General features: G+C 36.6%; 2 protein-coding genes across 3 annotated transcripts; both read left to right on the plus strand.

Moving 5' to 3' along the window:
* Positions 1 to 984: 984 nt before the first annotated feature.
* On the plus strand, positions 985 to 5,511 carry MEE12 (maternal effect embryo arrest 12). 2 transcript variants are annotated; one of them, XM_021949510.2, is made up of 5 exons: positions 985 to 2,001; positions 2,318 to 2,874; positions 2,962 to 3,160; positions 3,333 to 3,466; positions 4,850 to 5,511. In XM_021949510.2, the coding sequence occupies exons 1-5, from the start codon at positions 1,458 to 1,460 to the stop codon at positions 5,486 to 5,488; spliced, it is 2,073 nt and encodes a 690-aa protein (XP_021805202.2). In that variant the 5' UTR covers positions 985 to 1,457; the 3' UTR covers positions 5,489 to 5,511. The 2 variants fall into 2 exon arrangements, with proteins under 2 accessions (XP_021805202.2, XP_021805186.2); XM_021949494.2 differs by having other exon boundaries at positions 2,318 to 3,160.
* Positions 5,512 to 6,668: 1,157 nt separating this feature from the next.
* On the plus strand, positions 6,669 to 13,424 carry LOC110749283 (MACPF domain-containing protein At1g14780-like). The gene is made up of 7 exons (XM_021949357.2): positions 6,669 to 7,259; positions 9,369 to 9,607; positions 10,256 to 10,454; positions 10,536 to 10,613; positions 10,703 to 10,886; positions 11,341 to 11,507; positions 12,574 to 13,424. The coding sequence occupies exons 1-7, from the start codon at positions 6,990 to 6,992 to the stop codon at positions 13,279 to 13,281; spliced, it is 1,845 nt and encodes a 614-aa protein (XP_021805049.2). The 5' UTR covers positions 6,669 to 6,989; the 3' UTR covers positions 13,282 to 13,424.
* The last annotated feature ends 280 nt before the right edge of the window (positions 13,425 to 13,704 follow it).

Raw genomic sequence — 13,704 nt, forward strand, 5'->3', positions numbered from 1 at the left:
TGTTTTCCTTATTTGTCTTCGTTTTGTTATGATTTTCCTCCAACCATGACATGCGGTTGCGTCTCGGCATCATATCTCCACCTGCATTTTGGCATCAGATTTCCACCTCGTTTCGGCGTCGGATCTCCACCACCATCCTTTTTGCAATTTCTTTATGTTTGGAATAAGTCGTAGAGATTCTTTGGGTTCTCTGTGTAGTTTTCACCTCTTCTTTTGTGAGAGCTTTTCACCTTTCCTTTGTGTGAGATTTTTTATTTGTATTGTTATGACTTTGTTTTTTCAAGCTTTATCGCTTTTTTATTACTTTGGGTTTACAATCTTAGTTGGGATGCCTATGGCAGAGTTTATTCGATCATGTGTTATCATTAGTGGAGACACACCCAATTGTCTTAATTTTGATGTTAGATCGCTTCATTATTGTAATGACCCTTTGTAGTTAGTTTGTATTGGCCTTTTGTGTATAGTGACTTTTTTGATTGAATTATGAATAGCAATTCGAGAATTTTATAAATAAATAAAAAACTTAAAGAAACCCTGTAACATTATGTTACACAAACCGCTAGTAGGTTTGTTAAATGTTGACACGTCAAACATGTCCCCAATTTTTTTTTTTACTGATGCAGAGTCCACATAGATAATAAAAAATTGGGGACATGTTTGACCCAAAAAACAAATTAATAAAAAATAATCTTCCTTATAAGTTATCTATCTATATATATAAAGCAAAAGACATAGAATGGTGAAACATTCAAAATTCCAGAAACTGAAATTATTAATTAAATGAGGCTAATATGGTAAATTCATATTTTTTTTCATATTAAAAAAAATTAAAATTAAAAACAAAATGAGATAATTAATCATACTTTTATAGAACATAACTACCCTTTATCTTTTCTTAATTCTTAAAAAAAAAAAAAAAAAAAATAAATCAATTGGCACATGCGCAAGGGGCTAGTAAGTTAGTAACAATAAAATGAAAAAAGTTATTTTTTTTAAACAACCCTAAACCCCACACCACCGCCACCTCCTTCGTCTCGCTCCGTCTGTCTCTCTTTCCTACACAACCGGTCGGACTGCAGCCAGCCATAGCCGTCGAACTCACGAGCCATCGCACTGCAACCAACCGTCACTCTTAAACCATCGAAATCGGAGTTTTTTCGCCGGTTCAGATTCGGTTGGGTGTCTAGAGTAGTTGGGAGAGAGAGACGTAGAGAGGGTTTCGGTCGGTGCCTCTTAAAGTTCATTCCCTCATTTGGGTTCTATCGAATTTTGTAGCTGTTCGTTCTTGTACTCTCTCTTTCTGAATTTCACACACACGCCTTCATGGAAGGGAAAAACCAAAAAACAAAATAAAATTGAAAGCTTAGAGCATTGATGAGAAGTTGGAAGCTTACCTAAGAAGAAAGACAAGGACAAACTTGGTTGAGAAGATTTGAGAGCTCAATTTAAGGCTGTTGATGTCGAATTCGTGGATTTGTGAAACTTGTGGCAACGAGGAGCTGGTAGACGGCAATAATGGCTTCTTCTACTGCAGCCAGTGCAACTCACAAGCGCAGGGCTTCAAGGACACCGGAGTGGCCGATGAGGACTTTTACGACGAGACTGGCGATGCACAGGGAGGCCTCTACTCTGCCCGTAACACCCGCCGCGTCAACATCTCCGCCGTCAAACCCGAGGCCCTTTCCCAACCCCTGGATAATAACCCTTTGAGTCAAACCAACATGGAAAATGACAATGCTGATGCTGTGGGACCCACGGAACCCGAGGATTTTGGATTCGATACGGTGGAGGGCTATTACAGTGAGGTTAGGCTTAGGTATGTGAAAGGAGTGCAGCGGATGATTGAGCTCCAATGTGAGGCTTTGGTTAGGGAGTTTAAGGTGAACCCTTTGATTTGTGGGTTGTCTGGGTCGATTTGGCTACGCTTATTGGCTTGGACTCGTGTTTTTCAGGATGATTGGGGTGACCGGACTTTCGATGACGCTGAGATACGCCAACAAGGTTTGTTTGCTGCCACCCAGTTTCATCGTTACCGAATTCAACCTATGTATAGTATAGTTCATCTGAATTCAATTTTCTTATTGTGGAGCTTGGTTCTTCAAGGAATGTAAGTACCAAAATAAAAATAAATAAATAAATAAAACAAATGTTGCATTGTAGCTTGATTCTTATGCGCAAGTATGATTTCTATAATCAATTAATGTTAATTTTGAAACTGACTGTCTGTGGTCTGCATTAGCTTTTTGTTTAAATTCTTGATCTCTTGTATTGTTGTTTGATTTATGTTGTCTTTAATCATTGAGTTTCTTTGTTTCAGGGGAACCACCTGAAGATTTTAAGCCACGCTCTAAATACAGAGATGAACCTCACACGAGGTTTGGTCAGCGAGCAGTAATGGTATGGTTTAGGTCCTTGAGAAACACTATACCATTATCTTATACTTTAGCTATTTCCTTTCTGGTTTGTCATCTTTCCAGGGAAGCAGTCCTACCGACAGACATAGTAAAATGGTCAGTTGAAGGAAAGCTCCCATATTTTTCTGCTTTTCTTGAAATTGAAAAAGACTTGGGAAGGCCTTCACGTGCCTGCCCAATAAGTTCAAGCTTAATGTTTAGACCTTCTGAATCTGTGCCAGTGCAAAAGTTGGAAGCACTGGCAGCATCCATTGCTGAGTCCATAGGCTTGCACTTACCTCCAGTGAATTTTTTTGCTATAGCTTCTCGCTATCTGAAAAAGTTATCTCTTCCAGTCGGAAAGGTTCTCCCTCACGCATGTCGCATATATGAGTGGTCAATGCCTCCAGATTTATGGTTATCAACAAATGAGTTGAGGCTTCCTACTCGTGTGTTTGTTATGTCAATACTGATTGTAGCAGTAAGAATTCTTTATAATATTCATGGTTTTGGAGAATGGGAAAAAAGTTTGTCCAGAATTCATACTTTGTCTTCCACATCTAATCAGATGGGAGATCTGGATCCCACATCCAATTCCAAAATGCGGTCTGGTACTGCAGAGGATTTAGGTTCGCCATCCCACAATTTGGATGATACGGATACAGAGCTTGTTAGAAATTTGTCAAATGCTCAGAACTCTGAATTGGATGCTGCAGAACTTCTATCCAGCCTTGAAGCAAAGCATAATGAAATTGCTGATACTTATGGTAAATTTGAAATATATTGGAGTAGTTCTTTGTTGAAAATGATGATGCAATTTAAAAAAAATTATTTCTTCATATTAATAAATCACATAGGCTAGATACTTTACTTCTCCCTCAACCCTTCCCTTCAATTTGTTAATTATGAAGTTTTAAATTCCTGCCTTATTGTTGACAGAATATTGCAAGGACTTACCAACGTATCTTCAGTTCTGCAAGGATGTAGTCTTTGCTGGATCAAAATCATCATTCAAGGATCACAAGGAAGAAGAGCTAATTGAATTGTTATGGAACTTTTATCAGAGTAGAAAGGTAATGTGTAGCTTGAATGCATAGTCTTCTCAGACATATGTTTTGTTGCAAAAGTTTTCTTGTAGTCAGCTAAATAGTACTTTGTGCTAGCCCTTAGTTAGATTTGATTGAAAAGAGGCTTCACTGATATGTCTCCCATACAAGCATAGTAAAACAGAACAAGAAGTCTGTATTCAGCATGATTGATATGCCTGGTTCCTGAATGTTATGAAATTTTCTTTGTTTGCATCACCTATCTGAAGTATATAAGTTCCTTGTACCAAACAACTGGGGAGAGTGGTCACTTATGTTTACTGATCTAGAACACAAAACAAGAGTGGCAAGGGTAGACTATGGGTATTATTGATTTTTAACTGGGGAGAGTGGTCACTTATGTTTACTGATTTAGAACAGAAAACAAGAATGGCGAGGGTAGGCTATGGGTATTATTGATTTTTAACTGGGAAGAGTGGTCGCTTATGTTTACTGATTTAGAACAGAAAATATAATGGCGAGGGTAGGCTATAGGTATTATTGATTTGTTTTTTTCTTGAAAAGAAATACAAATTTTATTGAAGTTAGAACAGATACAAAAGTGTGGACAAGATGTACACCAAAGTTTACTATGGGTATTAGAACTAATATATCCAACTTCTTGTGGATTTGGATGATCTTTGACGTTTTTCATAAGCATGGGAAACCTTATAATTTGATTTTCACTATCCTGGATAAACCTCCTTTCATGAATGTTTAAATTAGTGATGGTGTTGCATGGTCCTCTGACTCTTACTAGGCATATGTATATATTTATAATTTAATGTTTAACGGTGTATGATGTATATGTGAATAATAGCAGCACCAAGTGTACTCTAGGTAGAATTAATTTACCAGGGCTTGTTGTAGATTTGAACAATCTTTGTTATTTATATGTGTTAGAAATATATAGTTATAATATTCACTCTCTTGGCCAAACCAATCCTTGCTTTCATGAATGTTCAAATTTTATAATTTTGATGACATGCAACAGTGACTGAGTCCTGTGACTGTTTTTTTTATTAGAAGAAGAAACATAAATTTATATAAAAAAAGGTCAAATGTACAACTACAGCAGCAAAGAAGAACTCTTAACGTGCCTAAACTACACACATTAAAATTAAAAGATCAGACTTCCAACTTAATCACAATACATCAATTTATTGCAGCTTTCCCGAACTCTACAGCTTTCCAGTCATGTGACTTTTACTGTGTGTTTTGTGAATATGGAGCTTAGATAGATTCGCATGTTCCCTTTTAGTTCAATAATGTTGGTTCAATGGTTTTTTGTCTTGATGCTCGTGTTCATTTTCAGAAGCTTTTAGTTTGACATGTGAATACCACTTCATAATGCATTTTGTTGGTTTTCAGGATTCTGAAACAGCAGTCGAACAAGGATTGCTTTGTGGTGAAACTGTTAACCAGAAAAGATTGAGGGACAATGAAGAGTGCACTAATGATATATCTGAAGAAAAAAAGTTTAGTAATAAATGCCCTGTTTCTAGCCCTTACTCTGGTGATGAAACTCCCCTCGCGGACGACCAACAAAGGAGCAAAAATGGCGATAATTCTTGTAGTAGCTCACAGAATAGTCAGAACTCAGAAGTTAATGACGCAGAAACTCTCAAAGAGGAAGCCATTACTCGAATGAAATTAGACATGGAGGAGAAGAGATTCTTTTATATTCCACCGAGGGTCAACCTCAAAAGATTTGATTACCTTCACTATGTAAGGAAGAAGGATGAAGGTGCCTACACTTATGCTGCACATGCTGATTATTACATCTTGCTTCGTGCTTGCGCTAGAGTTGCAGAAGTAGAAATTCGGTGTATGCACATTGCGGTGTTGAGCTTCGAGAGGAGGCTGGCTTGGATGGAAAAGAGAATCAACCACTGCTTGCACTTGACCCCACCTATTGTCTCATGCGAGTATTGTGCTGATATGGTCCCAGAAAATACTAATGCAGAAAATGATATTGAATCAATTGGTTTTCCAGATTTGAATTTATGATTTTTATTTTTATTTTTTATATTTGAATATTACTCTTCTTTTTCCAAGGTACTATAGAGCATAGATGAGAATTCACAATTGTCATGTCTTAATGGAAAGAAAGAAAAATAATAATTGGGGCAAGGTCCACTTCATTGTAGCCAGGCAGTTCTTGATTCTAGCCGTAGCCATAATTAAAACGGCAGTGAAAGCATAGACAGTTGGGAATGTGACTCTCTCCAGGAAGTCCTGTTTTCATACTTACGTTTTAATTATCTTTTTACTTTGAACTTTAAAAAGATAAAATTAAATTCCATTAGACTTTTAAATAAGCCAAATGAGAATCTGACCCCCAAAAAAAAAAAAAAAAAAAGCCAAATGAAAAATTCATTAATTTCCATCGTTTTGAAATTCCTTACTTTAAAAAGAAAAAAGAGAAAAGCAAAATGAAAAATTCATCTGTGGACAGATGTTCAAAATTCCTAAATACCTAATGAAATATTTGTGTAAACTTCCATCTCCAAACTGCTTATATTAAAAAAAGTAAAAAGATGACTGTAACACCCCTACTAAAATCATAAATTTCTCTCATAATATCGATTGATAACAACATGTGACGCAATCGAAATGAAATGAAAAATTGGACCATTGACTCGAGGCCTATAAAATGAAGAAATGGAAACAGCGCGCCAATAAGCGGTCGGCCAAATGTTGTAGCAGTCCAACTTACAAAGACAGAATAACCACCAGCACCAGAACGTGCAATGATGAAATACATACGTACAAACAAAGCAAGAGAGGCGGTAAGAATTTGGTAATCAACGTTTGACTTGCCAAGCCACAGCCTGCCATCTTTTGTCGAAAGTCAATATTCAACTGTGAACAACACCGCTTGCCCTTTTTTTTTTTTTTTTTTTTTTTTTTTCTTTTTATTATTTTTTCTTCTCTCCTGTTACATCATAAGACATTTTTCATTGGAATTACGAATTCTATGCACCCAAACAAGGAAAAAAAAAGAAAAAAGAAGAAGAAGAGAGAAAGTGATTTTCAATAAAGCACATTTGAGAAAGCAACAACCCAAGAAATTATTGGAGTTTTTTTTATCCTTATTTTGACGTTACAAGGGGAATCTTCAACGTTCAAACCATTTTCCAGTTTTTTCCTATCTAGCAATTATTACAATATTTTGTTTAATTAGCGTATAAACTTAAAGACTGTATATAAATAAAGTATACGCAAGCAGCATACTTGGTTGACTTTTTTACAAGTGTGATTAAATTGTTGTACTATGACAAGTACTCCGATTGAATGATTTGTTGGTGCTTTTTTAGAAGATGTCCAATTCAAATCAAAGACGTTTGACTAGTCTTTGAAAGCTTATCATTCCACCTCTTCTAGATTAATCAGGGGCATTTTTGGGTTGAAATCAGCAGATGGGTTGATGTTAATTCTTGTGATTGTTTAGGGAGAAGAAAGAGAGAGAAGAGAGAGAAGAGAGAGAGAGAGAGAGAGAGAGAGAGGGATGAAAATGGAGGCTAACCAGAAGCCCATAGAGGTGAGGGCCTTGGAGGCTTTGGGGCAAGGCTTTGATTTGAGCAGTGATTTCAGGTTGAAGTTTTCCAAAGGGTTGAATGGAAGTGATGGGAGGTTGGTGGTGCTAAACGAGGCTAATAAGAGAGACATTGTGATTCCTAGTGGTGGAGGAGTAACAATTCATGGAGTTCCTGAGGATATTCGATGCGATAAAGGGGATAGAATCCGGTTCAAATCCGATGTTCTTGAGTTCAATCAGGTGAAAGCTTCAATCTTTCTTTATTTGGTTTTCGAATTTTGCTGCTTTGTGTTTGATTGTGGTGACCAAGTTGTCAATTTAGTGGCAAAATCATAAAAGTGTGTTCCATACTGTTTTGTCTGTTTAAATTTGGGTGCCCAGAAAGCTTTAGGTTGATTTCATTAATTTATCAAAGCTAATTAAGTTGATTAGAATTGCTGTCGTAGAATCAACTGTCTGGTGGAAGCTATTTGAGCATGCTAGTTTACTGTGACTAATACTTTCTAAGAAGACCAGTAGGGATCAAAACACGGTCAAAGGGGGCTGGTTTTCTGGTACAACTACAAGGAAACCAGGAAAGTGAGAAGAAATCTTCTTCCTTAATTACAACTGCAACCTATTGGGGAATTGGGGGAAAGAGTGCACCAAGTAGGGGAGGTGAAAAGGCAAGAAATAGGGAAGTAAGATCCCCTTTATAAAAGTAAATCCTAATATTAAAAAAGGCTAATCTTAACTGTATGAATAATGCAAGTAAAAATAAAAATTTACAAACAAATTAGAAACTGAAGGAGCCAGCTAGTTTACGCTTGAGTTTACTAGAATCTCTTATTGCTGTATAAAAAGTCATGGATCAAATCTTGTAATTATTGTGAAGTTCGTTATCTGAGTATTGCAGTTCTTTTTTAATTTTTTTTGCCAAACTGAGTATTGCTGTTCTCTATTACTCAAATATCAAAACCAAACCTCACGAACACACTTATAGGATCATAGGAGGGACTTGTGAAAAGGTCACTTGTGCTAGACTTTGGAGTGCTGCAGTAGGCAAACCAAGTAGTATTGCTAAAGCAGAGTATGTAATGGTAAAAATTAGACAGTGATGCATCAGGGTAATAAGAAAGCAAGATGCAGCAGATGGTGTTTAAGAAGGCAACAGAATATGATGCTATGGGGAACACTTTTATTAGTAAAATAGATGATGGAGGTGATGAAAGTTAGCATGTTTGATTTGCAATCCTGATCTTTCCCTTCTTTAAATTCAAGTAAAAGGAGAAAGTTAAATGTACCTAAAATGTATTGGGAAAGAGGGTTTTGGAAGAATATTGTAAAAAAGCAAGTAGGGCAAAAATAGGTTGCATGGAAGTCTGGACCAGTAACAATGCTTTATAATTTTCGAGTTATTTTGGAGGTTACCTGAGGGCCAATGGATGTGGAAAATATTGAGGGTTTAGTTTTCCAATTGGGAAGAAAAGGTCTGGTTTGGGTTACTGAAAAGTAATTGACTTTATACCAAGGTGGAACAGCATGAACAGTGCATATGAAATGTAATAGAAACATTGTTTTTGGGGAAATAAGAATAAGGACAAGAAGAATGGAGGAGGAAGAATCCTAGGCATATTTTCCTTCCATGAACCAAAACTCTCTCTTCATGAATTAAAAGTGACCAATTTATATGATTACACAGGTATTGTTATAGTGTTTCACCTTTTTTGTATAGGGTTAAGACTGCAACCTCTAATCGGACTAAGGAATTAACCGAAAGGCTAGTATAATTGCCCAACAACTTCATTAGCCCCCAAAACCAATTTGCAATGGGTGGAGAGGTCAAAGACGTTATATATTGTAAAGCTTAACTTAGAATTCCTGATGTGGGGATTCTATACTTCCAACAGTATCTATACATCAAGTTGATATGAATGGAATACTATTATTAAAATAAAAGAATGGAATACTTTGTTGTACTATGGTCAAAATTATTTTAGAAGTTAGATTGACAACAAAAAGGGAAATTCTGCAATACAAGCTTCTAATCCCCAGTTCCCTTTCTGTTTTTTGGAAAGTTCTGCAATTCAATTTTGCATTGTGTTGTATACATGATTTTGCCATTTCAAACACCATAATAGGTTGCTCATAGGTATGAATGCATATATGATTTATTGGTTGATGTGTACTGCTTCTCTCTTGTTTGTCCTTTCCTTCTGTTTCTCTCGTTTCTCTCTTGTTTGGTGGGATTTTAATAAACTATATTTAAAGGGTCAATTATGTGTAAATAATTGATACTTCTACATGAAAAAGATCATATATTTAAGCCTTACTTATCCTGTTGTTGTTTTGGTTAAAATGTTTTTGCAGATGTCTGAGCTACTTAATCAGAAATCTTCTGTACAAGGGAAAATTCCTTCAGGCTATCTTAATGCCATTTTCGATTTAACTGGAGACTGGCTTCATGATGCTGCGGAAGCAAAGTATCTTGCTTTTGATGGTTTCTTCATTTCATTATACTATTTGCACCTAACAGCATCTCCATTAAGTTTGCATAGCAAAGTACAGAAATCTGTTCCATCCCGTTGGGATCCAGCCTCATTGTCTAGGTACTTTTTGTGAAGTTGAGATCTAAAGTAATCTCTTTACTCCTTTGCACAATAGGAAATGTTTTCATATGAGGAAAATGCATAACCATGGAAAACATTTCATAAGAATCTATTGTGAAAGAAAGAAATCTATATTGTTTGAATTCGATTTTAACAAGAATAGAAGTATATTATGTGAAGCTCTCCGCCTGATAGTTGAAGCTTTTCAATTAGATGTCCATTTTTTCACTCATTTATCATGGTATCAGAATCTGGTTGCAATTGGTCCTTCACATTGCAAGTCTCACCTGAAGTCCAACCTTTGTTGGCTCGTAGAGCATTTGGGAAATGCAGAAGACTATGCTTCTTCACCAACCTTTTGCCTGACTTATAAAGAACTTTTTGGATGAAAACTATTTCACCATTTCACCATTTGAACATTTGAACATTTTAATAATTGATTATAGTCATTGAAAATAATAGAATAGCCCATGCATTTAAGTTCTTGTTTCTTATCTAAATATACACACACAAACACACACACACACCACACACACCACACACACACACACACACACATTTATATTCACACAAAAAAAAAACCTTCGTTAATCATCCTTGGGTTTATGAGAATTATCACCAATTAAGCTGATAAGCTTTATAATGCAGGTTCATCCATTCATACGGGACACACATAATAGTAGGCATGGCTGTTGGAGGTCAAGATTTAGTTTGTGTCAGACAGAAATCTTCCTCACCAGTTCCTCCATCTGATGTTAGAAGACATCTGGAGGATCTTGGTGATTTTCTATTTTCAGATGGAAGCCCTACTTTACTGCGGGGAAAAACAAGAGATGGCAAACATAAAGTATAGTGCTTAATCTTGTAATTTGATATTTTGTACTTTTTTCTACATGAATATAATTGATGAAGGCAACCATTTCTGTAGGTTCCAGATGTATTCAACCGTATTTTGCAGTCGAACACCATGCAGTTAACCACTAATTCACAAACATCAAGCAAGGATGTAAGCAAATAGATCGAGCACTTTAATATGACGGACACCATTCTGGGCTGTGATTAATTTTTTTTTTCTTCTTTTTTTACTTGGAACAGGGTCTTACTATCGTTTGCTCAAAAAGAGGAGGGGATGTATTCTTGAATAGTCACTCCAATTGGCTCCAGACGGTGCTTGCTGAACCAGAAGCTATCCGCTTTAAGTTTGTACCTATTACTTCTCTTCTTACTGGGATTCCAGGCAGTGGCTTTCTTAGTCATGCAATCAACTTGTATCTACGTTGTAAGTTCTCCACTGCCCAACCAATGGTTAAGTTTTGCAGTTAGGGTTCAGATTCATTGCACAGCTTTCTGCTAGTACATACTTACCACCCAAAAGTCTTTCTTCTTGAATTAACTGTCAGTTAAAAGGTAATTTGTTGGGATTTTGGAAAACGAAGTTGAGATTGAGATAATTATAGTGAATTCTGACAAGAGAAAAAAAGGATTCAACCTTACCCCTTGCTCCCGATATTGGGCATTTTAAATGGTCACAATAAGACTGACTTTTGCTGGAACTAGAAGGTTCATGTGACTGTTAGGAAAATGATAATCGTGGCCTCTTACAGATCGCATTACCTTTTCTTACATTAAATGGCTATATTCTTTAAGCATGTACCCAACAATGAATGACAAATTTTCCTTGAGCTTGTTTACATCAATATGGGCATTTCATTGATCCATAATCCTCCTCTCAGACAAGCCGGCTCCAGAGGATTTACAACATTTCTTGGAGTTCCAAGTTCCTAGGCAATGGGCACCTATGTTTTGTGAGCTGCCTCTTTCACATCGACAGAAAAAGGCTTCGTGTCCTTCCCTGCAATTCAATTTAATGGGCCCTAAGATTAATGTTAGCTGTACACAGGTGCGTAGATTTCTCTCTCTCTCTCTCTCTCTCTCTCCACATGCACAGACACAGGAATTTGGAAATTGATAGATTGTGAAACTTTGATTAATAAACTTAAAGCAGAAGAAACTCTAAATGATTCAACTGAACTTTGTTACTAATAGAATAGGGAATCTTGGCATGCCGTTCGAGCATATATCTAGTAATTACAATTGTCAATGAAATAATCTGACTACAATTGTCAATGAAATGATCTGACTCAATAGTCTTTGAAGAAAAAAGCCAACTCTGGATTAAAAAAATAATTACTAAATGAAACCATGGGCGGTTATTATTGGACCAGAAAGGTTTATTGGTTAGTTTGGAATCAATCTCTAATCTATAGTTGTGACGTCAGTGTGTCAAATTATTAATAGCATACCAATTTTTAGTCCCATTACCAAAGATGATCTAAGGATGGCTGCATGATCACCAAATCTTATCCATCTTTGATAGATTCTGTTTTGTATAAGCGAGGGTTCTCGTAGGTATGCATTCATAATTTCCTCATGCATGGTTTACTATTATTTCATACAAAGAATATTGTCATGCATTTTCTCCAAATACTGGATTGTCAAGGCTGGCATATACTGGCTATGTGCAAACATGCAATATCAGTTGGAGTGGGAACGGAAAGTTATTATAGATGCTGAATGGTGCCTCTTAAAATGGACATCCATATTCGATATAATTGCAATGTCTGTTCAAAATCCTCAATCTGTTATTTTGGATCTCTTTGTACCTACAGTTGCACGCCAGTCTGACATCTTAAAATTCCGATGGGATCTTCAGGGCTTTCTTTAGCAGATTTGGTTTTGGCCCACAAAAAGGCACTCTTTCACAGACATGCACTAAAATACAGATTAAATTAACCTGCATGAAGTACTATCATTATTTTATTTATCAACTTCTGGGGGGAAATCATCATTTACGTCACTGCATTGGCTCTATTTACCTATAAAAGCTTAGCAGTATACAGTTCAATATTTTATTATGGTATACTTGCTCAATTGGTTATGGTGGGTCTAATTTTCTGTCTATTCAGGTTTCAACTGGTCAAAAGCCAGTTGTTGGCCTACGCCTGTACTTAGAAGGGAAAAGACGAAATCGGTTAGCCCTACATGTACAACATCTCTCAAGCCTTCCAAATACTATGGATGTTTCTGTGGCTAACACCAGCACAACAAGGCCGTGCTGGTGGCGAGGTTCTGATGACTGTGAGTTGAGTGAACAATTCTTAGAGCCAATTAAATGGAAGAGATACTCAAAAATCTGTTCATCCGTAGTTAAGCATGACCCCAACTGGTTGAAGGGAGATTCAAATGGTGTGTATATTGTAACTGGTGCACAGCTCATTAGCAAAGGGAAATGGCCCAAGACGGTACTTCACCTTCGTCTGCATTTTACCTACCTACCCAATTGTGGAATCCGGAAGACTGAGTGGGCTGCTGCGCCAGAGGCTTCACACAAATCAAGTTTCCTTACGAATCTGAGTACAACGTTTACATTCACTCAGCGAACAGTAACTGATCAGCAAAAGCAGGCGCCAGCTGCACTTAATTCAGGTGTGTATCCAGAAGGACCACCAATGCTAGATGGCTCAGCAAAGCTGCTTAAATTTGTAGAAACAGCTGAGGTTGTTCGTGGCCCGCATGATGCTCCTGGACATTGGTTAGTAACAGCTGCTAAACTAGTAAAAGAGGGAGGTAAAATTGGTTTGAATGTAAAGTTCGCGTTGTTAGACTATTGGTGAATTGCAGTTTGCTTTTGTACAATTAGAATGGAGAAAGTAGTAGGTCAAAATTTCGTTGATTTTTTTATTTCATTTCCACTTTGTTGTAATTAATAAATATTGTAAGAATGTATGTAATAGGAAGGAGGGGTTACAGAGTAAAATTATATATAAGGTTTTACAAAATAGATTACAAACCAACAAAAGTCTGGCTTGGCTTTACTTGTGCTTTTTGCAACCACCTTAGAAATTCTAAAGTAAACTCTCTCTGTTGTGAGAGTTAATTTGCACAATAGGCTTGGCTTCATGCCTACTCCAGATCAGGGAGATATGAAACACAAGATTACTAATAATTGGACTAAATTTAGGCGAGTAAATTTTTCCTTTATCTTAAAATTTTTGGATCAAACACAACCAAAACTTGGATATTGTCGTCAGGAGGAT

The sequence above is a fragment of the Prunus avium genome, chromosome 1 (genome assembly GCF_965620075.1).
Source record: "Prunus avium chromosome 1, drPruAviu1.hap1.1, whole genome shotgun sequence".
Classification (NCBI taxonomy): Eukaryota; Viridiplantae; Streptophyta; class Magnoliopsida; order Rosales; family Rosaceae; genus Prunus; species Prunus avium.